The 27703-nt window shown below is 42.4% G+C and overlaps 1 protein-coding gene and 1 long non-coding RNA gene across 5 annotated transcripts; one reads left to right on the top strand and one right to left on the bottom strand.

The window, feature by feature from the left end:
- Window positions 1-225: 225 nt before the first annotated feature.
- LOC135548417 (synaptotagmin-4-like) lies at window positions 226-27703 on the bottom strand. 4 transcript variants are annotated; one of them, XM_064978022.1, is made up of 5 exons: window positions 27192-27703; window positions 3817-4841; window positions 2504-2693; window positions 2019-2185; window positions 226-1760 (listed from the first exon to the last, which is right to left on the bottom strand). In XM_064978022.1, exons 2-5 carry the CDS (start codon window positions 4702-4704, stop codon window positions 1611-1613), a joined length of 1395 nt encoding a protein of 464 aa, XP_064834094.1. In that variant the 5' UTR covers window positions 4705-4841; window positions 27192-27703; the 3' UTR covers window positions 226-1610. The 4 variants fall into 4 exon arrangements, with proteins under 4 accessions (XP_064834094.1, XP_064834104.1, XP_064834078.1 ...); XM_064978032.1 differs by lacking the exon at window positions 27192-27703 and adding an exon at window positions 6937-7366; XM_064978006.1 differs by lacking the exon at window positions 27192-27703 and adding an exon at window positions 6520-6926.
- Window positions 16026-21155, top strand: LOC135548672 (uncharacterized). Its single transcript, XR_010456870.1, has 3 exons — window positions 16026-16410; window positions 17014-17119; window positions 18269-21155. It is a non-coding gene; the product is annotated as an uncharacterized LOC135548672 (long non-coding RNA).

Here is a 27703-nt window from a genome sequence, read left to right as displayed (position 1 = left end):
ACCAGTGTGAAACGGCTAGCTAGTTAGCGATGCACCCCAGTAGCATTTCAATCGGTGACGTTACTCACTCTGAGACCTTGAAGTAAGTTGTTTCCCTTTCTCTGCAAACGTCATGGCTTTTTTGGTGCGATAGCTAACAATGCTTTGTGCGAGGCAGTTGTTGATGTGTTCAGAGGGTCCCTTGTTTGAGCCCAGGTTGGAGCAAGGAGAGGGACGGCAGCAACATTGCTACATATGGATATTTATAACCATCAAAAGACATGCCATCAGCACTACATAAGCAACAACGACTGAAGATTGAGTTCTTTCCATATCAGGCATTTTACTCCACTAGTCAACTGTGGTATTTTGTTTGTAATAATGTTAGGAGGATGTAATATTCTAGTGCATGGAACATATACTATCTATAAATATGACAGAACATATGGTATCTTCATCACATCAATATCATTCAGAGACACATGTCAACTGAGAACTTTCTCTGTTAAAAAGCATAAATATGCAGTTTTAGCAATGCAAGACAAGCATTCCATTTATCAATGCTGATTAAAAGAAATGAAAGTCCCATGACATAATGTGTACACTATAAGTCCCTTAAAAGGAATGCCTACACAGTTACAGTCATCAATTGTTGGCTGATTGATGTACGCAAATGGCTTTTCAGACTCCTGTCTTCATGAGTATGGCTCATGATGATCACTTTATCACTTTTTCAATCACGCTAATGTCTGGCAAAGGTCCCAATCATGCAAGTAGCACAGACCACAAGTACCACAAGAGCAAAACACAAACAAAGCAAGCAGAGATCAATGCTGAGGACAAATACTGACACAGAACGTCACAATAAACCACGATTAGAAGTATTTTGGCCATGACTCAAGAAGTGTTTTGGCCATGACTTTAGAATTCAGACAATGGTCATTAAAGCTGGAATCCTTAGTTGCTACACCCATCTTTGGACTTTGGAATTAATGATACAGTATACACATTGATTCTTGAAAAATATAACTTGTAAATGCCTCATGAGCTTATTTAAACAGTCCTACTCCATCAGAACCCAAAATACAAGCTTGTTTAACTCCAATGTTTGTCAATGATGTAAATGCAAACAAACTGTATAGCCTCAAAACATGGTTAAAACTGTAATTTTGATATCATGGATGTTCAGTCCTGACTATGAATTTGAGAGTGAATATCTTTCTCCAAGCTCATCCCCCAGCTTTTTACCAAAACACAGGTGGGGCAGCCGGTTTGCTGTAGTTTCAATTAAGGATTCCAGCTTTAAAGATGTGTGGGACTGACCGATTTTTCTCTATGATACAAACAGCACCAACATATAACACAAATCCATGCAACTGGTATCATACAGCAGTAGTGGCAGTTCATCCTGTGGCCTGTATCTCACTGTTAGGGCAGTGTAGAACAGTAAGTATCAGGTACTACAGGTCTAAATGCAATGACATCACAATATGTTTACAGGTACCATCACCGTCCATTTTCTGTCCGTCCTTTGTGCGTGTCCCATTAGTCTGGCAAGACCTCTATCACCTGTCCTCTCTCCAGCAACGTCCTGACGCTCCTGACACCTCCATAAGGTCAGCTATAAAGTCCTAAACGACTTCTGGTGCGATGGGGTGCCAGTACGCTGTCTCCACCTGTCCCTGACTGCACATGTCCCTCCAGTGTCCCTGCCCTGCCTCTGGGGCCTCGCAGCCAATCAATACACGGCCCAGCATGCTGCTCTTCGTGTAGAGCCGCGCCTGTTGGAGAGAGAGAGATGTTTCATTGGTTGCTCTCTGACCATATACAGTAAAATGAGGTCTGAGACATTTCTTTTGTATAAGAATAACATTCAGATAGTTGTAAGACGCAAATGCACAGAAGACACATTTGATGGAAGACTTGTAACATAATTGAGGATGTAATAAAAACTGTGGACAAACAAGTTATTACATTATCTGTTATTACATTATCCATGGTTGCATTCTCCTAATTCTTCACCACTGAGTCATTCCTACCTGCATGATGATGAACTCCAGAGCAAGAGGCAGCTGAGTGATGTCACCAACAGGCAGGTCAAAGAGAAAGGGAGCGTTCCACACAGCGTTGTGTCCTCCCGCCCCTTTGGTCTCCTTCGTACTGATCACCTTCCCATCCTGACGGAGGTTGATGACTACGTAGTGATCTGTAGGGACAAGAGAGCAACAATAAACTTGAGAGTGAGAGAGATAGAGAGAGGAAATGACATGAGGCCCATCAGTATCTGTAATCTCATAAGGAGCTCAATCAGGGCTGCAGGGGCCTGGGAATATGACTGTGACTAAGGCTGAGACTGGATATGGGATTGAGGGCTTGACTGGGGTGGTTCTAAATAATGGCTCAGTGGCTTAAAGCATAGTGCTGGCAACACGAGAGTTGTGTATTGATTCCTGCATGTGTATCACTGTCAGTGTCGACAGTTCTGTATGTTGCTTGGGATGAAAGCTAAATGGACCTATCATACCTGCTGCTCCTGGCATCCGGGAGAGTTTGGCCAGGTTCTCAGCCTTGCGGACCATCACCTTGATGCGGTGGGCCAGTGTCTGGTACTGCAGCAGAATGAAGAGCTGACCCAGGGCCCGTGGAGCAGCACAGAGCGAACTCTTCCTACGACCCAACGTCTCCTGGGAACTCATACTCTGGGAGGGGAGAGGCTGAGTTAATAAGAAGAAGAGATGAGCACAGCGTGTTGTTGTTTTATTAAGCACATGTTCTTCTTTGTGTCCTGAGGTAATTAAAGTAGAAAACACAGGGTAAAAAGAATGACATGTTGTTGCCACTAAATTATCATCCATAATGAATCTCATTAGTTGATTATTTAGAGCCGACGGCACCCTGAGCTCAGACCTAGTGAGCATGCAGCTGTAAGCCTGCCTGTGTTTGTGAGACCAGTGGAATCTAATGGGAGATCACCCAACAAGGGAGATTCACTTCACTTGCTCTGTCTCTCAGTCAGTAGTCATCATGTTATGCCCAAGAGAACCCACTCTTTGAACAATAGTGTTATAATTCTATAACGGATTACAGTAATATGGTGACTTAGATCTGATCTCATTGCACCACCACAGTACCATTAGAGATCACAACAACATCATCACACCACCTATCAGCTACCATCTCTCTACTTCTATTCATTTTCTCATTGGGTGATAACTCATTGAGCTTCATACACGTGAAGTTTCCCACATTCACATGTGCAGTATGCATGACATCTCTCTGTGCCTTGTAGCTGAGATCAGAGGCGCCTGCATGCTGCCATCCAGCCTCACGGAGAGATCCACTGATAAGACATGGTGTCGACATAATGTCCATTCATACATCACCATGCTCGCTCAGCCCAGCGCCTGAGGCCTAGCTCTCTCCCTCTCACCCACAGCCTCGCCAGCTCAGGCTGTCAGTAATGCCTTCTGGCACAGCCACCACAGCACCACAGAGGACATGGCACACTGCTCACTGCACTCCACATGTTTGCTCTCCAGTCACAAACTACAATGTCACCATGTCCAACAACAGTGGAAAAGCTGCTAACGGCCGCTGGCCCAGACCTTATTCTGATTAGATTAGCCTGACACATTCCCTCATAGATAAAACATGATATGGGCTATTCATAGCCCCAGCGTGTGTAGTTTTGCTGTGCGTAAAGAAAAACTGAAAAAAGAGGTCTAAGATGGTGGGGCTATAGTGCCCATAGAAATAGAATAACTATATATATATCTATGTTGTTCTATTTCTATGATAGTGCCCTAGGCTTGTAAAATGGCAGGCATAATGTGTTACCCTTTTCAGCCTACTCCTGGTGGGGGTGAGCTCCCTGGTGTAGGTGACAGTTGTGTCGGGCTCCCAGTCCATCTCCCCACAAGGCATCTCCAGCTCTCCCAGCGCTGTCTCTCTCAGGCCTGAAAAGTCCCTGCTGAACACAGCCAGCCGAAGGGTGCAGGCACGGAGCTCCTCCACAGAGCCCACCTGTAGCACAAGGCTCTGGCACCGTATCTCTGGGCTGAGGCTGGGCCGCCGAGATGCCCCCTGCTGGGGTGAGGGGCAGAGCGGGGGCAGGCTGGCTCGTACGAACACCCCACTGCGCCGCCGTGCCGCCCCGGACAGGCCCATGATGTTGGTGGTCAGAGTGCCCCGTGCCGGGGAAAAGAGTAGGGAGAAGTGTAGGAGAGGAGCAGGCTTGGTGGGGATGGATAGGGAGCTAGAGCTGGAGCCATACTGTGGCTGGGACAGCTCCCCTTGAGGGCCAGGAGGGTGCATGGCACTGCGAGGGCTGGTCAGGCGGCTCTGTTCGCTGTACAGGAAGTTGTCACCGTTCACGGAGCAGCGGCGTTCCAGTGCCCGACGGGTCTTGGAGACTAGGCCCAGTTTGGGGATGGAGGGCAGGGAGGTGCGGCCATGGCCTGAAGGCTTGTAGTGGGAGGAGGAGGACACAACCGGGGTGCTGAGGCGACGCATGGGGAAGCAGGACCTGGGGGAGGACCTCAGCTCAGAGGAGGACGACCGGGGGCGAGGTTGAAAGGGCATGGTGGTGAGGTCATTCTCAGAGGTGGAGGAGCTGCTATTGTGGGAGGGGAGGTCCAGGACATCCCCGTCTAGCTCCTCATACTGCTGCTTGATGGGTAAGGTGCCAGAGGAGGGGGTCAGGGTCACGGTGACCCGTTCACACATGGCTGGGGAAGGGGACAGTGCAGCCTCTTTGTCCTCTGGTGGATGATACTTCCCTCTCTGCCAACACAGTAGACAGCCCAGCACCAGGCAGAAGCAGAACACTCCCAGACCCACTGCCAGCAGAATCTGCAGGTGGACTGGACACAGGAGGGGTTACGTTTCAATTACATTAGTGACTAAAAAATGCAGAGTGAGAAAGAGAGTGAGAGCGCGAGAGAGGCCACCATCAATTTGCTCCTATTTATTATGAATCATTGAACATAATTCTATTTAACTATTTATTTGCCAATACAGCCCTTAACTTATTATGTTTCTACACCCATCATCCATTATGAGATTAAACAGGAAATAGCTTTGGGTCCTAATTGTTCTCTTTTGGAAATGGGAATTGTGGACTTGGATTTAAACCAGAGCAGCAGACTGAGTCACATTTCCTGCTTTCCTGAGGCTTAGTACATGTGTAGGAGGCGATATCAGCTCTCATCTCATCTCACTTCACTACCGATTTGTAAGCAATGTAATTGGGACACCAAGGGATGGTACCCTATTACCTCTTTAGTGCATTACTTTTGACTAGGGCCCTACTCAAAAGCAATGCACTATAAAGAGAATAGGGTGCCATTTCAGACACCGAAAAGTAACTTGTCCTGTAACATAAACACTTTCTGACAGACAGTCTCCGACTATGACTCATCCATCAGGCCCAATCTGTTTGATTGAGAATGAGAAGCTCTGAAAAAAATTGTCCTTTTCAAGGAGAATGTGAACCAGAGATCACCCTGATCATGACTCACCAGGGCATCTGGCCATTCAGAGACATTCAGAAACATTATCAAGGCCAGACGGTGGATGGAAAAGGTGAAGGCTCTCTACTGTGGACAGTGAGCGATGATCATTATCAGGAAAAAGATTATTGCTTGGTGTAATTTATTGCCTGGGTCCATTTTAGTCATTGCTGAAACCCAGTCAGTGATAAGATAGCTACTAGCCAAATATAACAATTGTTATGCAGTCTCTGTTACCACAAATGAAATACAGTATGCTTCAAGCTGCTGTTATTAGACATTACAGGGTCAGGGATGATGTTGTTGAGCCAGTAGACATACATCTCTAAAGTGAAGACAATGACTCTTATAAAGAACTGATACAGCTAATTCCTATGCTAATATGACTACAAGGAAATCTGTTGGTCTCTATGAATTCTAAAACAGAGACCAACAGATTTCCTGTCTCTTTGCATTACATGGGCTGCTAAACCACTACATATCAAAAAGAGACGGAAAAAGCCCAAATAAAATCAATACTATTTAATACATTATTTTATATAGCAACATGTATGCATTTATAACCAGATGTATATAAACTACACTAGATCATTTCCACTAGTCATTTGTAGCTTACACAATCGAACTGATTTGAAATGGTTTTGTTAAACCATGATTTAAAATGGTTTTGTTCATTCTTAAATTAAATCCATTAAAAGGTGTACCACATCGTTACTGTCCTGTATTAGACGTTATCTTCATGCTGTTGGTATTTCCTGCTGTCTGTAACCTGTTGGTCCTCGATGTCTTCATCAAATAATATTTACATTGCCACGTAAAAATGTGTAACTATGCAAACTATGCACCACATTAACAGAAGTTTAATTTAAAATAATAAATTAAGATCTGGTTTTCATAAAGTATTAAGCTTGTCATTTTTTCAACCTTGAGATGAAGACAAGCAAATTCACAATAGGACATAGCTCATACCAACTTAACTTGAATTTCAAAGTGCAACAGAACTGACCAAAATTATGATAACGTTTCTTACCTCCTAGAGCATATTGCGTCATTTTTCAGATTTTATTTTTATATTCCACCGACATCAATGAGAACGAAGGTTTGTGCGTGAGATCCATTCCCGCTTTATCCTGCACGCGCACTGGGAATTTCTTTTGCACAGTGGGTCTCTGCATTAACGTGACAGACCGGCCGTTTAAGCCAATCAGAGGGGTCGGTGGGAGGATATGCTGAACTAAAAAGTAAGCCATTGCTACTAATTAGCATCGTATTTCTTATTGACAATATGACCTAAAAAAAGTAGCTTGATACAAATGAAGTCCGATAAAGTTATTAATTCAGCAATATCTAACATTTTAAGACATCAATTCAATAATCATGAAATAGTGTAACCTAATAAGAGAATACAAACACATACAAACATACACACACTCTGTGTATGACTCACAGTGAAAGACCAAAGGCTGCACCAAGAAACCTGTCTTTCCTCAGATCTCACTTTCCGTTGACTAAATGGTCCAGGCATTTTGCCCACATGGTACCCATTACTCAGAAATGGGCACCTCCCATTATCTGCAACTACCTCTTCCTTCCTCTGTCCTGCGTCAACCCACTCACCCATTTCCCTCTCACATTCGACATGGACGCACACACACAAACACAAACACACACACACACATGCAGTATGATCCCATTTCTAATGTTTCTCCCCTTGTATAGGGAAAGACAGTGAGGAATATCTATTTAGAGTATGCAGGCTCTTCGCTTTGGGAAGAAAATGCATCCTACTCCTCTTTGTGAAGAAGCTTCCCTGCCTCTTTGAGATGTGGATGAGTAATCATTGTAACTCTCTGTTTGTGTGTGCATGCTTGCGTGTGCTGTCAGTCCCTCTCAGATCTCCTTGTTTCTCCATATAAGACACAGCAAATCCAATTAGTTATCAAGTACAGTTGAAGTCGGAAGAATACATGTTGGAGTTATTACAACTCGTTTTTCAACCACTGCACATATTTCTTGTTAACAAACTATAGTTTTGGCAAGTCGGTTAGTACATCTACTTTGTGCATGACACACGCACATTTTCCTACAATTGTTTACAGGCAGATTATTTCACTTATAATTCACTGTATCACAATTCCAGTGGATCAGACATTTACATACAGTAAGTTGACTGTGCCTTTAAACAGCTTGGAAAATTCCAGGAAATGATGTCATGGCTTTAGAAGCTTCTGATAGGCTAATTGACATAATTTGAGTCAATTGGAGGTGTACCTGTGGATGTATTTCAAGGCCTACTTAGTGCCTCTTTGCTTGATATCATGGGAAAATCAAAAGAAATCAGCCAAGACCTCAGAAAAAGAATTGTAGACCTCCACATGTCTGGTTCATCTTTGGGAGAAATTTCCTGAAGGTCTGAAGTTACCACGTTCATCTGTACAAACAATAGTACGCAAGTATAAACACCATGGGACAATAAATAAATCATTCTTTCTACTTTTATTCAGACATTTCACATTCTTAAAATAAAGTGGTGATCTTAACTGACCTAAGGCAGGGAATTTTTACTTGGATTAAATGTCAGGAATTGTGAAAAACTGAGCTTAAATGTATTTGGCTAAGGTGTATGTAAACTTCCGACTTCAACTGTATTTACATAAAGGCACTCCATCATGTCATCTTTATATGCCATCACCACTGTCCAGCCTTCTAGACTGCAGTTGCCCAAGCAACTACTGTACAGTTGTTATAATTTTGTAAGAAGATGCCTTCCAACTACATCCACTTTCATGTTCTGTAAACCTTTATGAGGATGAATAGGTCAATATTTCCTTATCTCTAATAACCTCAGTGGAAAGAATGCACAAGCCTGCCGGCTGATGGCAGCACACATCATACGGTTTAAAGTTAGAGTTTGATTGTCTATGAAGCATGTGTGTTGTGCTATGGATTTAATCGCTTGAGTATGATCACGGCCGTATAGTAAAAACATTAAATCAGTATAGATCAACAGCACTGCATTGCATAAAGTATTTTGTGAACATTTTGAAGTGTTTGCGTGGGAGCCAGATAATCTGTTCAGTGAGTACAGATGAATAGGCAGGCATAAATCTAATTATAACCATTTTAGCTCAGTTTAACAGTGTGAGTAAAATGTTTGTTCTTATTGCGTAATCAGCAGAGCTACCAAACAAGCAGTCACTGTTGTGTGAAAGGTACATCATGCACATTAAAGCAATATCAAAAATATTTCAGGTGTTATAAATATCCCGGAACCTAGTTAACACTCATACTACAAACTGGGGTCATTTTGATCCCAAATGCATATTTTTGATCATAGCCCAAAATAAAATCCTTTGGGGTCATTTTGACACCAGCCAAAAACTCAGAATTCTGCCTAATCTAATAGATAGTAACTTTATTTAAATCTACAGTTAACTGACAAAATAAAGGAAACACTGATATAAAGTTTCTTAATATGGCATTGGGCCACCATAAGCCACCAGAACAACTTCAATGCGCCTTGGCATAGATTCTAGTTTCCGGGACTCTATTGGAGTGATTCGACACAATTCTTCCACCAGCAATTCCATCATTTTGAGTTTTGCTGATGGTGGTGGAAAATGTTGTTTCAGCCTAGCTCAGTGCTTTCTGTGGTGGTGGGGCAGCCAGCGGAGAATACGGAGCGTAGGGGTTAGTAATATTCTCTAGTTGCGCTGTGATTGGCCCAGTGTTCTGTCATTGATTGGGACATTACGTCACCACAAATTCTATGGGGAGAGCTCGAAAATTAAAGCCCCTTGGGTGCTGCCATAGAGTTACATTAGAAGTGCCCACCCAAGAAGGCTCAAGGTCATTGGCCACAGATCAAATTACGTCAAATCACGTTATACCATAGATTTGATTTGACTGATCATGTCAACATCATACTTTCAAAATCTCAGCTAGCAAGCTAGTAGTCATCATCATGAATCAAGTCAACAATCTACTGACAAATCATTTTTAATTCTTGTCATATGAAGAGAAATTCTGAAGAGAAATTATAGATAAAACGAATAGGTGCTCATCGGCCTTTGGACATAAACATTACACAGGTTGGAAATTGCAAATTCATCAATGGGTGGTTTGGAAGGAATCAGTGGGTAACCGCAAGCATTGCAAAGCAATCCCTAACCTACTATTCCGAGGAGTGGGTGTGTGGACCAAGTTTGGGTTTAAGGGTCTTTTTTCCAAGCTTTAAAAAATAAACATTCAACATTGGCCATGCTGTCAATCCTGCATGACTTCTATCGAGTTCAAGACAACTGGAAACTCGGAACTGGGAAATCTCAGACTTCAGTGAGATCAAGACAACTGGGAAAAACAAGCTCCAACTGGGAAAATATGTTTTGAATGGTCCTCCAACTCGGAATTCCAAGTCGGGACCTCGGTGTAACGGTTTTCGTCTGGTGAAGGAGAAGAGGACCAACATGCAGTGTGGTAAGTGTTCATATTAATAAACAAAATAAACTGAACACTGAAATGACAAAAATAATAAAGAGCGAGAACGAAAACTAAACAGTTCTGTAAGGAATACGCACAAAACAGAAAACAATCACCCACAACCAAAATGGGGAAAACAGGCTACCTAAGTATGATTCTCAATCAGAGACAACGATCGACAGCTGCCTCTGATTGAGAACCATACCAGGCTAAACTCAGAAATAAAACATAGAAAAAAGAACATAGACTACCCACCCCAACTCACGCCCTGACCAAACTAACACAAAGACATAATAAAGGAACTAAGGTCAGAACATGACATTCGGTGTAACGGCATTCCTCCTCCTCTTCTGAGGAGGAGAAGCGAGAAGGATCGGAGGACCAATGCGCAGCGTGGTAAGTGTCCATAACGTTTATTTTAAGACATAAACTGAACACTACAAAACACTAAACGTGAACATGAACGAAAACCAAAACAGTACTGTGTGGCAACAAACACACACACGGAAAGCAAAACAAACACCCAAACACCCACAACTCAAAAGTAAAACCCTGATGATTTTCAATCAGAGACAACTAACGACACCTGCCTCTGATTGAGAACCATACTAGGCTGAACTCAAAACCCCAACATAGAAAAACACACATAGATTGCCCACCCCAACTCACGCCCTGACCATACTAAATAAAGACAAAACAAAGGAAATAAAGGTCAGAACGTGACACTCGGGCCTCTTTCTATAGCTCCGACCTGAAGATCATGATTCGACTCCATGATTCATTCCCAGGTGTCTTGAAAGCACCATAAATCCAGAGAATGCTAGACTTTGATGACGAAGTTTGATGAGAAAATTTGCCCACGAAGGACCGCCGCACCACCTTCCTGTTCAAGTGAGCACAGCACAATAAGGTGAGACCAAAAATGTCTTGTATGCTGCTGCATAAATTGTGTAATATGCCAGGTAGATATGTATACTGTAGCTAAGAAACAAATACTAAGTGTATGTTGTGTAGTAAGCTGTTAGTAGCCCATGTGCCTCCCGCTAATAACTTGGTCTATTTTCATGTCTTGCTTTCGCATACTGTTCTGACTTGGTGGTGCACATGTAGCCTATAACCTGTTTTAGAGAAATGTCATCATCGAATATTGTAAAAACTTTCATTGCCTGCTTATGTTCCTCCTTTATTTATCCTACAGTTCTGACTTGGTGTACGGGGAAAATACTGTAAGAACGGCACATGTTCTGAATTCTGTCGCTGTACATTTCAAAAGTGCTGAACAAATGGTTATATCGACTACATCCATCCTAGCTCGCTCATTAATGTCTTGGTCGAAATTACAGATTGCCTCTTATCCGCTCATCGTCCACTTATGGCATTGTTTGTACATCTCAATTGTCAGTAGAAACCACATTTGTTTAAGCAAATATCAGCCATATCAGCTATGTTATTTTTAAAGGCAATAAATGAGGCTGAATTAACTGTTTCACTGCCAGACAAGGCACACCTGATAGCCAAGTGTAGCAGTGGTAAGGAGAGTTGGGACTGCTGGTGATCCTCCACCAAATTTCACAGTGGGTGCGAGACCTGGAGAGGCCTACAAGCCACAGTGTTCTGGGTGTCCTTCAGCAAGGCTGGAATCGGGCAGATTTGTTTTTGTGAAGGACTCATGAATCAAGCCAGGTATATGGTTATCCTGGAAGAAAACTTGCTTCCTTCTGCTCTCAGAATGTTCCCCAACTCTGAGGATTGGTTTTTCCAGCAGGACAATGCTTCATGCCACACATCCAGGACAATCAAGGTGTGGATGGAGGACCACCAGATTAAGACCCTGTCATGGCCAGCCCAATCTCCAGACCTGAACCCCATTGAAAACCTCTGGAATGTGATCAAGAGGAATATGAATGGTCAAAAGCCATCAAACAAAGCTGAGCTGCTTGAATTTTTTGCGCCAGGAGTGGTATAAAGTCACCCAACATCAATATGAAAGACTGGTGGAGAGCATGACAAGACGCATGAAAGCTGTGATTGAAAATCAGGGTTATTCCACCAAATATTGATTTCTGAACACCTCCTAAGTTAAAACATTGGTATTGTGTTGTTTAAAAATGAATATGAACTTATTTTCTTCACGTTATTCGAGGTCTGACAACACTGCATTTTTTTTGTTATTTTGACCAGTTGTCAATTTCTGCAAATAAATGCTCTAAATGACAATATTTGTATTTGGAAATTGGAGAGACATGTTGTCTGTAGTTTATAGAATAAAATAAAAAAATAATTTTGCTCAAACACAAACCTATAAATAGTATAACCAGAGAAACTGATCATGTTGGACTGGTCTCTTAATTTTTTCCAAAGCTGTATATACAGTATGAATAGTGACATAACGAATACACAGTGAACAACAAGCAACAATAATGCGTAAAAATAACATGGCTATATACAGGGAGCACCAGCACCGAATTGATGTGCAGGAGCACGAGGCAATTGAGATAGAGCTATGTACTGTACATATAGGATGTACAACGTGTGTGTGTGTGTGTGTGTGTGTGTGTGTGTGTGTGTGTGTGTGTGTGTGTGTGTGTGTGTGTGTGTGTGTGTGTGTGTGTGTGTGTGTGTGTGTGTGTGTGTGTGTGTGTGTGTGTGTGTGTGTGTGTGTGTGTGTGTGTGTGTGTTAGTGTAAGTACTGTATGTGTGAGTGTGTGTGTAGAGTCCAGTGGGTGTGCATAGAGTCAGTGCAAGAGAGTATGTTCAGAAGAGGGTCAATGCAGGTAGTCCAGGTAACTTGTTTAGCAGTCTTTTGGCTTGATTGTAGAGGCTGTTCAGGGTCTTGTTGGTTCCAAACTTAGTGCACTGGTAACGCTTGCTGTGCGGTAGCAAAGAGAACAGCTTGGGTGGCTGGAGTCTTTGATATTTTTTGTGGCCTTCCTCTCACACCGCCTGGTATAGAGGTCCTGGATGGCAGGGGGCTCGGCCCCAGTGATGTACTAGGCCATACTCACCACCTTTTGTAGTGCCTTGCGGTTGGGTGCCTTGCAGTTGCCGTACCAAGCGGTGATGCAGCCAGTCAAGATGCTCCCAATGGTGCAGCTGTATAACTTTTTGAGGTTCTGAGGGCCCATGCCAAATCTTTTCAGCCTCCTGAGGAGATTTGAGAGCGTTACACTTTTAGTATATAAAAAAATACTTGATATACCTCTACCGGTATGCCTTCAATGCCTGGGGCTTTTCCAGACTGAAAGGATTTAATAGCCTCAAAAAGTTCTTCCTCTGTAATTTGGCCTTTGCACTGATCTTTCTGTACATTTGTTAATTTTCCATTTTTTATAATATTTGGAAATAATTCCTTACCATTATCTTCATTCAGTGAGAAAGGATGAGACGGAAAAGAGAACATCTGCCTAAAATAATTAGCTTCCTCTTTTAAAATATAATTCGGAGAATCATAGATGACTCTTTCTTCAGTAACGAGTTTCTGCAAATTCGTTTTGTTAGCGTTCCTATATTGGAGATTCAGGAAGAATTTGGGGCATTTTTCTCCATATTCCATCCAGTTTGCTTTATTTTTGTAATAGATTACATTTGATCGTTCTTCAATAAGTTCCTCAAGTTCTTTTTGTTTTTCCTCTAACTTATTTTGTATCTCTGTAGTATCGTTTTTATTGCTATCTACCTGTACTATTAGTTCATGGATTTCCCTTGTTAGTCTTGTCTCTTTAGCCAGATACTGCTTTTTTATTATTGATGAATATTGAATTAAATGACCCCTGAAGGTACATTTAAAGGTATTACAAACAATATGGGTATTTGCTGAACCCATATTATACTGGAAAAATTAAGTTATTAATTATTTTGTCTTTGTTAAAAATAAGTTGTCCTCCAGTAAACTTTGATTAAATTTCCAATATCCAAATCCACGTGGAAAATCTATAGGAGTTATGTGAATGCCAATTAGATGATGATCCGATCGCATTCTGTCTGTCTCCTATTGCAACTTTTTTAACCTTTGATGCAAGAGAGGAAGAGACAAGAAAGTAGTCAAGATGACTAGCTTGATTAAGTCTCCTCCATGTATATCTCACTAGGTCGGGTTTTTTTAGTCTCCAGATATCCACTATTTCTAATGTGTCCATAATATTTGTGATTTTCTTAAGGGCACGGTGCTGACAGTTTGTAGAGTGATTATGTCACGCCCTGACCGTAGAGAGCTTTATATGCCTCTATTTTGGTTTGGTCAGGGTGTGATTTGGGTTAGCATTCTATGTCCCTTTTTCTATGATTTGTATTTCTGTGTGTTTGGCCAGGTGTGGCTCTCAATCAGAGGCAGCTGTCTATCTTTGTCATGTTTTCGGTTTGATGTTTATTGTTTTGTTGGTGACATCTTATGATAAGGAAGTATGTACGCTCACCATGCTGCGCTTTAGTCCGCTGTTTCCACCTTAGACGATCGTGACAGATTACCTTTACGGTCCTTTGAGGTACTTATACTGTGTTAAAGTCTCCTACCAAAATGATTAGATCATTTGTTGCCTGTAAGTTCAATAAATTGGTATAAATGTTTACAAAGAAGTGTGGATCATCCTGATTTGGACCGTATAGATCAATGAGCCAAATCTCTTTTTCGTCCACTTTCAAATTCAAAAGGATCCACCTTCCTTGTGAATCATTCCTGACTATTTGCACATTCAGTTTTAAATTCTTGTTAATTAATATCATCACACCCTTTGAGTTCCTTTGTCCACGACAGAAAATAATTTCACCATCCCGTTCCTTTTTCCACGCAACTTCAACTAAGGATATAGAGTGAGTTTCCTGTGAACAGTATACATTATATTCATTTTCTTTTAGCCATGTAAAGACTGATCTTCTTTTTTTATAATCTGCTAAACCGTCACAATTATAACTGGCTATACTTATTTCACCCCTTACCATAACTAAGATACTATTCTCAGTCTAAATGGACCATAATTAGTGCTTGTAAAGTTACTGCCATCAGAGGTATTATGAAGGTCAAAACTAGAGCTTTCAAATGTCTGATATTTAGCAATATTTGTTTTATTCCCTTGCCTGTGAACGAATGCCACAGATGTTGGAAAATTGAGACAAGATATTATGTGTGTAGCAAATCTGAGTAGGTTGATGTGTATGATATTGGATGTGATTTTGTGAGAGTGTGTACAATGTCTGTTTAAGAGTGAGACTATAATGTGTGATGTCCAAATAAATACTAACTCTGCCAATTTGCATGGTTGAGTGTCTATGTGTGTGTAACATGTAGTCTGTATAGCCTTAATATTCATGATAATTGTAATCCATATCGTATCACCATCATAGTTGCATCATAATTACCTTTAACATAATTGAAAAACACATCCCAGCATTTCCATAGCAATTGACGTTTCACATGATCATGAAGAGACCTTGCATTACTCTAGAGATGGCTTCACTACAGTACAAATGTATTCCATACAATGTTACTTTCCCCAATGCCCCTATTCTGATATCTTCCCCTTGCTTGTTGGAAACATATATAAACTTGTAGACAAATAATAAAAAAGATAGACAAACAATAAACTAATTAAATTATAAAACAGTCTTTGACAATAGAGAGAGAAGAGAAAAGAGAGAAAGAGAGAGTGAGAGAAGAGAGCGAGATCAGGTGTGTGTGTATGTATAAGTCCGTATGTGTAAGCAAGCATGCAATTGAGTACGTCTGTGTTCATATCCACTTCATAATGTTCAGATATTTTTTACAGTTCCCATAACTTCTTTTGTTTTCATAACCTGAAGTCCCTGTAGAATTTAGTACAGCCACGGTGTTATGGAGCTGTCTCGGAATAGCTGTCCATCTATAAAGAGTTTGTCCACAATGATAAAGGCATTCCTACCATCTTTCCTTTGTTTTCATTGTACCAGATACAGTCTCTTACAACGTTAGTTTATCTCCCTTGGAAATTGGACATTGAGACCGAATTTAGTCCCTTTAAAGCTCCCTTCCCCTGCTTTTGATCAGCTCCTTTTGTTGGTAGTTCAAATTTTGCGATGATCGGTCGGGGAACCATGGTCTTGTGGCTCTGAGCTCCAAGTCTGTGTACTCGGTGGAAAGCCACCTTGTTTACAGTCTCTATAGGAAGTTTCAAGGCGGACTGCATGAATTCTCTGATCGCGCACTCTGGATTATTGGATGCGTCCTCAGGAATCCCATAAAAATAACATATTTCCACGCATGCTACGACTTTGTATGTCTAGTAGCGACTCCTTCAGCACCCTGTTTTCCCTGAGTAGACCATCCATTTTGGAATCGTGGATTTTTGTCTTGGCTGTGAGTGTCTTGTTTCTTCTTTGGAGCTGCTAACTCCCCCTCAGCCCTGCTACCTCCTCACACAACTTTTCCAGTGTTGCATGGATTCCAGCCAGAGAACTAGCCTCTACCTCAATAGTAAGTAAATCGTCCATGTCTGTAGATTAATCTGTTTTTCTTTTTTTTGTCGGGTTAAAGTTATTTTGTGAGGTGGTCGGATCTTTCCATGATGGACTATGTTGTTCCTCCATAGCGTAAAGCTGTTGGTATTTGTTGATTTCCCTCAGGATCTCCTTAGTATCCAGATTGGCTCTGACGACAGGTGTCTGTAGCACAGCCAGCTAGCACTCGCAGAATCCATGCAAAAAGAGGAACACACACTTGCAGTCCCAGCCGTAAAGGCTAACCGCGTCGTGGAATCCTTAGCAACAAATCTTTAGTTCGGATTAAAATCGATTTAATTTAATATGTATATAAACAACAAACCAAATGTAGACAGTACAATGTCCTGTTGCGCGTTCTGATAACGTCAGAATTAGCAAAGTAACAAAGGTCATTAAGATGTCTTATCTGCATAATATGCTTATATGATTTAACTGTTGAACTCTTGTCATTAGAATATCTCCTTTCGGACTCTATGGTTGGCAGCTGCACTTCCTCCCTTATATGGGCCTCAGTCACATGGGTTCCAGAGACAGGAGAAGTCAGGCTTGTCTATCACATATCACTGTTGCTATGCAGAATATCAGCAAGGAGCAGAGACAGATGGCTGCTATCCACTGCAGCGCCATCTTAAATTTGGAGGAACTGCAGAGCAAGAATGTCGTGTTGCCAGCCACAATGATAGGTAAGGTAAGGATTTAATGTCAATTGGAAAATGTATGTACAATATTATCTAAATTGTAAATCTCATCGTGCTCATTCCTGTAACTTGTGTAAATGAGGATAGCCTCTTTGTCTGCAAGAACCTTGATTTACAGATCTGCTATCTTAATTTGACCAGTTTCTCATAGCAGGAAAATAATCCGTCAGCAACAGGAAATGTGAATTATTATGTGGATTATAATTTTTCAGTGACATTTTTGTCAGGGTTGTTAGCAGTTGATGTTACTCGTCAATAACACAAAGCAAATCAGGAGGAGGAAAATAGCTTTATTCAAAGTGGACAAATTATTCTTGGAAGTAGATGGTAGATGTTCATGCTTCCCTGTCCTCCGTGATTCTCTCCTGTGGTTCTCTCCACATTACAAATGAAACAGGATATAATTTATAACCCCCCACCCTAGCCTATGGCTGACCAATTAGAAGTCATTGCAGTACAACTGGGCCAATGGCCAAATAACAAGTATCCTGCTCCAGACTCAGACCAATGAAAACATAGCATACATAGCTATGAGTTCAGGACTAACATTCCTAACAGATTCTAAACAGATGTTGAACTGAAAACCAACTATTTCCATTGATAATTCCATATTACAGAAAAAACACTATTTCCATTGTTTGTTATTACTCTATTGACTTCTCATCCTCTGGGTTGTGTATTTATCTTTGACATATTCTTACAGGGTTGATACATTGGTAAATTACATCTGACATTTTTAAGTGAAATTACAAACTTTATTTTACCTTTATTTAACCAGGCAAGTCAGTTAAGAACAAATTCATATTTTCAATGATGGCCTAGGAACGGTGGGTTACTGCCTGTTCAGGGGCAGAACGACAGATTTGTACCTTGTCAGCTCTGGGGTTTGAACTTGCAACCTTGCGGTTACTAGTACAACACTCTAACCACTAGGCTACCCTGCCGCCCCAAGCCTTTTTCAACCAAGTTTGTAACCAATTTTCTTGCTGTACCAATTAAGATAATACATCAGTACATGGGATCAGTGTCTATATGAATGAGTATTACAGTAACCTTCTATTATAACAATATAAATTAGAGGCAGCTGAACAGTATACATTATATTCATTTTATTATATATTCATTTTTCATCAGATGGGAGAGTGAGTCAGTACCTTCCAGGTTCTTGGAGAACAGGACCTGTATGAGCAGCCAGATGAAGAGGAGGACCACAACACCCTCGATCATCCCCTTGCAGCAGAAGAAGAGTACAGACTGCCATACAGGCTGGTTGAGGTCCTCTTCCTCCAGGTGATAAGGCATGGTGACACCTGCCAGGGAGCCAGCTCTGGAAGCTCTGTAACACTGTGTAAGTCTTCTGTAGGCCCCTTCCTCTTCTTCAGCCAGTTGAGCTCTGATCATTTCTGTCAGACACCTACAGTATAAGCTCCAGCCTCTCACTCCTGTAGTCACCCTTTTCCCCTTTTAGCTTGGAGGAGCTGGAGGGTATTCAAGGATTTGTTCATATAAGTTCCCAGCTAAAATTACAAAAATAAGAATTAAAAGAGCAAAACGTGATGCAGATGTTGTGATACAGAATGGTCCATTAATCCTCACATTATGCTCTGACAAGCGTCAACAAAAAAATGACAAACTTGGTCTTCGTTTCAAAGTCCACAAAGCAGTTAGTTCGGCTGACCCATGCTGAGTTGCTTCATTCCACAGCTGAAACGATCGCTCATTCAGTGAAGTGGCAGGTGCTCCGGGCCATTATGGCGATGTGATGTGGATATCCCCATGACTTCTCAACAATACCCTTGTTCTATTCTGTAATCTCTCCAGGACAGTAACCCCTTCTCCCTTGCAGAGAGGGGGAGGCTGGTGGGGTGGTGTAGGCACAATACTTTTGAGCCAAGTGTCAATGAAGGGAGGTTTGTTCGTCCTGCAGTTTTTATCTCTGGCTAGATTTCTCTCATAACTGCAGTCGTGTCCCAGCTACCAACTCTCCCCACTCCATGCCAAATACGCAAACACTGTCAGCACAATTCCCCCTCCCTTTCTTTTGTGACCTGCAAGCTGTCACTTCCATTAGCAAGTTCTGGTCTGCAGACTGCAGAGATGCTCACTCTGTTGCAAACTGCCTGCACATACACTTTCTCACTGCCATTCAGAGAAGCAGGGAACTCTTCACTGGCCCATGGCCAACATTTAGATTGCATTCAGTGTTCACCTCAATTACTGTAATGGAACGCAATTTGTGTGTGTGTGTAAAAAAAGACAGGGGGGGGGGTGTAGCATTTCAATGTCTTCTGTATTGTCCACATATAGGAGTGTGATAACATGAGCCAGAATATCAAGTCTTTCATATCTTGTTGGACTACTTTATGCTGACTGGTGTTCCATTCCACTCCACATTATATCCAGATCCAAATGACACTATATTTCAAATGGAGGTACACTGAGTGATATATTCTAATGATTGTGTCCATAGTCAGTTTAAAAAAACATGTTTGCAGGTGGGGAAAACCCTCAAACCTATATCATGTTATCCAAGTACAATAACGTCAAACAACTGAGGGATACAGGGTTATCACTAAGCTGGGAAAATGCTGCTATCTATTGATCATCAGTAAAAAACACTATTTTACACCCCAAAAAAAACAAATAAAAAGATGGATGTTTCCCTCTAAGGAAATACTGGTTCACTTACTCCTTTGACCCACTAAAAGGCTCATTGTTGTTTGAAGGGGAATGGAAGCAAAGAGATGTATTCAATCCACTAATACTAAACATGTGCATTTAACATAGAAACATCTCTATTTTTTCTTGAACAATATTTATTAGAGGTATGAGTAGCGGAGTAGCGCCATCTTAAATTGTCATAGTAACGACTGACACCAATGTGACATTGGTAGGAATGAGCAAATTGTGTGTTTTGGAGACTGAATAGACTAGTGGCAAGTCCGCATTGATGTTCATGTACCCCTACCCGAAGTATAACAAAGCACAACCATGTTTATCTATATCTCTAAGGTCTCCCATATATGAAATGGATGGTTGTGTAAAAACATTTTACTGCAAAAGTGCTTCAATTACATAGATATTGTGACACGACCCCTTTACTCAAACAGCATTTTTGATGTAATTGTTTTCAATGATAACTGTACAAAATAAAATGCTCATATTGACAATTTGAAGAGCATTTATCATTAGGTAGCCGGCTAGTGATGGCTATTTAACAGTCTGATGGCCTTGAGATAGAAGCTGTTTATCATTCTCTCGGTCCCAGCTTTTATGCAACTGTACTGACCTCGCCTTCTGAATGATAGCGGGGTGAACAGGCAGTGGCTCAGGTGATTTATGCCCTTGATGATCTTTTTGGCCTTCCTGTGACATCGGGTGCTGTAGGTGTCCTGGAGGGCAGGCAGTGTGCCCCCGGTGATGCGTTGGGCAGACCGCACCTCCCTCTGGAGAGCCCTGCGGTTGTGGGCGGTGCAGTTGCCATACCAGGCAGCGATACAGCTCAACAGCATGCTCTCAATTGTGCATCTGTAAAGGTTTCTGAGAGTTTTAGGGGTCAAGCCAAATTTCTTCAGCCTCCTGATGTTGAAGAGGTGCTGTGGCGCCTACTTCACAACACTGTCTGTGTGGGTGGACCATTTCAGATTGTCAGTGATATGTATGCCAAAGAACTTGAAGCTTTACACCTTCTTCACTGCGGTCTCGTCGATGTGGATAGGGGCGTGCTCCCTCTGATGTCTCCTGAAGTCCATGATCAGCTCCTTTGTTTTGTTGAGGGAGAGGTTATTTTCCTGGCAGGGCCCTCACCTCTTCCCTGTAGGCTGTCTCGTCATTGTTGTTTATCATGCCTACTACTGTTATGTTGTCTGCAACTTGATGATTGAGTTGGAGGTGTGCGCGGCCACGCAGTCATGGGTGAACAGGGAGTACAGGAGGGGGCTGAGCACGCACCCTTGTGGGGCCCCAGTGTTGAGAATCAGTGTAGTGGAGATTGCTGTTTCCTACCTTCACCACCTGGGGGTGGCCCGTCAGGAAGTCTAGGACCCAGGGTGGGGTTCAGACCCAGGGCCCCGAGCTTAATGATGAATTGGAGGGTATTATGGTGTTAAAGGCTGAGCTATAGTCAAAGAACAGCATTCTTACATAGGTATTCCTCTTGTCCAGATGGGATAGCGCAGTGTGCAGTGTGGATCTATGCAAATCTCTCAGACACCCAGCACATCCACAAGGGACCCCAACCTTTGTCACAGTTTTTCATGAATTCATTGCAGCTGAGAAGAAGCGAAACAATAAGTTGGTGAATTTAGTGGAAACATGCCCATTTGTAGCAATCATGGTAACAAGCATTTATTGTTACACATCTGTAATTACCGAGCGCAATTACTATCAGGTACATGTTGTTATTACACTGTAACTAGTTGTTACACTTAACTACAATACTTGATACAGAGTAATTACACTGTATTAAGGACTGCTTCAAAGGTAGTGTTACCAAATGGATGGTTTTGATCGCTTGGAACTTTTGGAAATTAAACTTCTCCTCCCGCCCGTGCCTTTTTCCTCCTAAAATGATTACTAACTTTAATATGTAAACAATGAAATGATGATTGGGTAAACAAAAAAAGTCCTCTCACTGTCAACTGCGTTTCAACAAACTTAACATGTGTAAATATTTGTATGAACGGAGACATAAACTGAACAAGTTCCACAGACATGGAATAGAATGGAATGGAATAACGTGTCGCCTCTCTCAGCCTATTGCGGACAGTCTGAGCACTGAAGGAGGGATTGTGCGTGTAGTGTAACTCGGGTAACTCGGGCAGTTGTTGTTGTCATCCTGTACATGTCCTGCAGGTGGGATGTTCGGATGTACCGATCCTGTGCAGGTTTTATTACACATGGTTTGCCACTGCAAGGACGATCAGCTGTACGTTCTGTCTCCCTGTAGCACTGTCTTAGGCATCTCGCAGTACGGACATTGCAATTCATTGCCCTGGCCACATCTGTGGTCCTCATGCCTCACGCAGCATGCCTAAGGCTCGTTCACGCAGATAAACAGGGACCCTGGGCATCTTTCTTTCAGTGTTTTTCAGAGTCAGTAGAAATGCCTCTTTAGTGTCCTAAGTTTCCATAACTCTGACCTTAATTGCCTAAGCTGTTAGTGTCTTAACGACCGTTCCACAGGTGCATGTTCATTAATTGTTTATGGTTCATTGAACAAGCATGGGAAACAGTGTTTAAACCCTTTACAATGAAGATCTGTTATTTGGACTTTTTACGAATTATCTTTCAAAGACAGGGTCCTGAAAAAGGGTTTATATCGACTCCTAAAATGTATGTATTAAAATACACAGCTCAAAAAAATAAAGGGAACACTAAAATAACACATCCTAGAGCTGAATGAATGAAATATTCTAAATAAATACTTTTTTCTTTACATAGTTGAATGTGCTGACTACAAAATCACACAAAAATTATCAATGGAAATCAAATTTATCAACCCATGGAGGTCTGGATTTGGAGTCACACTCAAAATTAAAGTGGAAAACCACACTACAGGCTGATCCAACTTTGATGTAATGTCCTTAAAACAAGTCAAAATGGGGCTCAGTAGTGTGTGTGGCCTCCACGTGCCCGTATGACCTCCCTACAACGCCTGGGCATGCTCCTGATGAGGTGGCGGATGGTCTCCTGAGGGATCTCCTCCCAGACCTGGACTAAAGCATCCGCCAAGTCCTGGACAGTCTATGGTGCAACGTGGCGTTGGTGGATGGAGCGAGACATGATGTCCCAGATGTGCTCAATTGGATTCAGGTCTGGGGAATGGGCGGGCCAGTCCATAGCATCAATGCCTTCCTCTTGCAGGAACTGCTGACACACTCCAGCCACATGAGGTCTAGCATTGTCTTGCATTAGGAGGAACCCAGGGCCAACCGCACCAGCATATGGTCTCACAAGGGGTCTGAGGATCTCATCTCAGTACCTACTGGCAGTCAGGGTACCTCTGGCGAGCACATGGAGGGCTGTGCGGCCCCCCAAAGAAATGCCACCCCACACCATGACTGACCCACCGCCAAACCGGTCATGCTGGAGGATGTTGCAGGCAGCAGAACGTTCTCCACGGCGTCACCAGACTCTTTCACGTCTGTCACATGTGCTCAGTGTGAACCTGCTTTCATCTGTGAAGAGCACAGGGCGCCAGTGGCGAATTGGCCAATCTTGCTGTTTTCTGGCAAATGCCAAACGTCCTGCACGGTGTTGGGCTGTAAGCACAACCCCCACCTGTGGAAGTCGGGCCCTCATACCACCCTCATGGAGTCTGTTTCTTCTTGCCTTCTTGCCACAGCTCGCATTGATGTGCCACCCTGGATGAGCTGCACTACCTGAGCTACTTGTGTGGGTTGTAGACTCCGTCTCATGCTACCACTAGAGTGAAAGCACCGCCAGCATTCAAAAGTGACCAAAACATCAGCCAGGAAGCATAGGAACTGAGAAGTGGTCTGTGGTCACCACCTGCAGAACCACTCCTTTATTGGGGGTGTCTTGCAAATTGCCTATAATCCTGTGTGGCTCAGTCGGTAGAGCATGGCGCTTGCAACGCCAAGCGTCGTGGGTTCGATTCCCGCTGGGGCCACCCATATGTAAAAGTAGTGGCCCCAGCCGACTTGTAAGTCGCTTTGGACAAAAGCGTCTGCTAAAATGGGATATATCTGCTAAATGGGATATACCTGATCTACTGTCATTACTGTCATTTCCACCTGTTGTCTATTCCATTTGCACAACAGCATGTGAAATTTATTGTCAATCAGTGTTGCTTCCTAAGTGGACAGTTTGATTTCACAGAAGTGTGATTGACTTGGAGTTACATTGTGTTGTATGTGTTCCCTTTATATTTTTGAGCAGTGGATATGACGATTATTGTTTTAGGTCATGGTTATTATCCATAATTTGTCCAGAGTTGTCTGTTTCACAATTATATGATTATTGTACCAGCACTATGTACAAATTCACACCACTAGTTTAGGTAAGGCTGTGCCTCCAAGAAAACATCTGTGTCATGAAAGCACATCAATCTGCTCTTATTCATCTTATCATGTGCCTTTGGAAAGATATGATGATCAACATGTGATTCTTCTCTATAACAAGCTGAGACCCACAGAACTTTTACATCTATAGTTCAGTGTGCTGCATCTGCAAAGTTTTGGCAGTGTGATATGGTCTGAGCTGTTGAAATGTAGCCTATTTACATGATTACTACTGTATATGACACAGAATATTTGATGGATAACCAATAATTTTTTCCCCTGGGTATAATCTGCCAAAAAAGGATGTGATTCTGAGAGTTGTGATGATAACATAGGCTAGTTATGTCTGCTTTTCCCTATTTCAGGAGCCATCCATTGCACCACTTATGGCAAATACAAAAGCAGGACTTTATTATACTGAATGAAATTATAAACGCAACATGTAAAGTGTTGGTCCCCTGTTTCATGAGCTGAAATAAAAGATCACAGAAGTTTTACATACGCACAAAAAGATTATTTGATGCAAAAATGTGTTTACCTTCCTGTTAGTGAACATTTCTCCTTTGCCAAGATAATCCATCTACCTGACAGGTGTGGCATATCAAGAAACAGCATGATCATTACACAGGTACACCTTGTGCTGGGTACAATAAAATGCCACTCAAAATCCCTTTTGTGGGGAAAAACTCATTCTGATTTGCTTTGCCCCTGCCCAGTCATGTTAAATCCATAGATTAGGGCCTAATATATTTTTTTAATTGACTGTGAGAATGCTATTCATTGACTACAGCTCAGCGTTTAACACTATAGTGCCCTCAAAGCTCATCAATAAACTAAGGACCCTGGGACTAAACACCTCCCTCTGCAACTGGATCCAGGACTTCCTGACGGGCCGCCCCCAGGTGGTAAGGGTATGAAACAAAATATCCGCCACGCTGATCCTCAACGCAGGGGCCCCTCAGGGGTGCGTACTCCCTGTTCACACATAACTGCATGGCCAGGCACGACTCCAACACCATCATTAAGTTTGCCAATAACACAACAGTGGTAGGCCTGATCACCGACAACAATGTGACATCCTATAGGGAGGAGGTCAGAGACCTGGCCATGTGGTGCCAGGACAACAACCTCTCCCTCAACGTGATCAAGACAAAGGAGATGATTGTGGACTACAGGAAAAGGAGGACCGAGCATGCCCCCATTCTCATTGACGGGGCTGTAGTGGAGCAGATTGAGAGCTTCAAGTTCCTTGGTGTCCACATCACCAACAAACTAACATGGTCCAAGCACACCAAGACAGTCGTGAAGAGGGCACGGCAAAACCTATTCCCCCTCAGGAGACTGAAAAGATTTGGCATGGGTCCTGAGATGCTCAAAAGGTTCTACAGCTGCAACATCGAGAGCATCCTGACTGGTTGCATCACTGCCTGGTACGGGAATTGCTCAGCCTCCGACTGCAAGGCACTACAGAGGGTAGTGCGTACGGCCCAATACATCACGAGGGCCAAGCTTCCTGCCATCCAGGACCTCTATACCATGCGGTGTCAGAGGAAGGCCCTAAATATTGTCAAAGACTCCAGCAACCCTAGTCATAGACTGTTCACTTTGCTACCGCATAGCAAGCGGTACTGGAGTGCTAAGTCTAGGTCCAAGTTGCTTCTAAACAGCTTCTACCCCCAAGCCCTGAGAGTCCTTAAGATCTAATCAAATGGCTACCCAGACTACATGCATTGACCCCTCCCCCTTCTTTTACACTGGTGCTACCCTCTGTTATTATCTATGCATAGTCACTTTAATAACTCTACCTGTACATATTACCTCATTGACCTCGACTAACCGGTGCCCCCGCACATTGACTCTACCAGTACCCCCTGTATTTGGCTCTGCTATTGTTATTTTACTGCTGTTCTTTAATTATTGGTTACTTTTATTTCTTATTCTTTTTTTTCTATAATTTTTCTAGTTTTTTTAAACTGCATTGTTGGTTAGGGCTTGTAAGTAAGCGTTTCACTGTTAAGGTCTACACCTGTTGTATTCATCGCATGTGACAAATACAATTTGATTTGATTTCCTTCTATGAACTGTAACTCAGTAAAATCTTTGAAATTGTTGCATGGTGCGTTTATATTTTTGTTTAGTATAGTTTATTACACCTACCTGTATATTGCACTAAAAGGAAAAATGGGCTCGTCATGATCCTGTGCTATGAATGTTGCCCAAAACCACTTGGCTTTTGATGACAGCTCAGCTAATTTTTCCAGTTTAACCTCTACATGTTCGGTGGATTCCCCGCAGGACAGTTGAGCTAACGTAGGGTAATGTGATTAGCATTAGGTTGTAAGTAACAAGAACATTTCCCAGGACATAGACATATCTGACATTGTCAGAAAGCTTAAATGCATGTTAATCTAACTGCACTGTCCAATTTACAGTAGCTATTACAGTGAAAGAATGCCATGCTATTGTTTGAGGAGAGTGCACAGTTATGAACTTGAAAATGTATTACAGTTTTTCTCAATTGCTAAAACACAATTTCTGAAACCTTGCTCCATTTCCTGAAAACATTAAACACAAAACCTCATCTTCAGGCACTATTTACATAACCTCAGACTCCTCTCGCAAAATGAAACATTCGCCTTTACCTGTGTTCAAAATCAAACACTGCTCTCAAATCATACACAAAGTGATCAAAATGATTTACACTCTCAAGCAGTCAGTAAACAATAACACTGAAAAATAGAAAACACATTGTTCAAAACATACAATTCTCAGGGAGAAGTACATTTTGAATCAAAAGGAAATGTTCATTTTTCCATCATTGTCTTTTCAATGAACGAAAACATGTTCTATCATAGTAGCTCTGTTGACTTCCGGCGCCGACAGAGATGGCCGCCTCGCTTCGCGTTCCTAGGAAACTATGCAGTTTTTTGTTTTTCTACAGGTTATTTCTTACATTAGTACCCCAGATCATCTTAGGTTTCATTACATACCGTCGAGAAGAACTACTGAATATAAGATCAGCGTCAACTCACCATCAGTACGACCAAGAATATGACTTTCGCGAAGCGGATCCTGTGTTCTGCCTTTCAACCAGGACAACGGAATGGATCCCAGCCGGCGACCCAAAAAAACGACTTCGGAAAAGAGGGAAACGAGGCGGTCTTCTGGACAGACTCCGGAGACGGGCACATCGTGCACCACTCCCTAGCATTCTTCTCGCCAATGTCCAGTCCCTTGACAACAAGGTTGATGAAATCCGAGCAAGGGTAGCATTCCAGAGGGACATCAGAGACTGTAACGTTCTTTGCTTCACGGAAACATGGCTCACTGGAGAGACGCTATCGGAGGCGGTGCAGCCAGCGGGTTTCTCCACGCATCGCGCCGACAGAAACAAACACCTTTCTGGTAAGAAGAGGGGCGGGGGCGTATGCCTTATGGCTAACGAGACGTGGTGTGATCACAGAAACATACAGGAACTCAAATCCTTCTGTTCACCTGATTTAGAATTCCTCACAATCAAATATAGACTGCATTATCTACCAAG

The sequence above is a fragment of the Oncorhynchus masou genome, chromosome 1, assembly GCF_036934945.1.
Source record: "Oncorhynchus masou masou isolate Uvic2021 chromosome 1, UVic_Omas_1.1, whole genome shotgun sequence".
Classification (NCBI taxonomy): domain Eukaryota; kingdom Metazoa; phylum Chordata; class Actinopteri; order Salmoniformes; family Salmonidae; genus Oncorhynchus; species Oncorhynchus masou.
The sequence above is the reverse complement of the archived record's forward strand: the minus strand, read 5'-3'. Positions and strand labels throughout refer to the sequence as shown.

Coding starts and splice junctions, on each gene's coding strand:
- LOC135548417 (XM_064978006.1), bottom strand. CDS start 6,541: ATGACGCAATATGCTCTAGGAG. Junction 4,842..6,519: donor GACGCAATATGCTCTAGGAG/GTAAGAAACGTT, acceptor TCCTGTGTCCAG/TCCACCTGCAGATTCTGCTG. Junction 2,694..3,816: donor CCAGGAGTAGGCTGAAAAGG/GTAACACATTAT, acceptor TTATTAACTCAG/CCTCTCCCCTCCCAGAGTAT.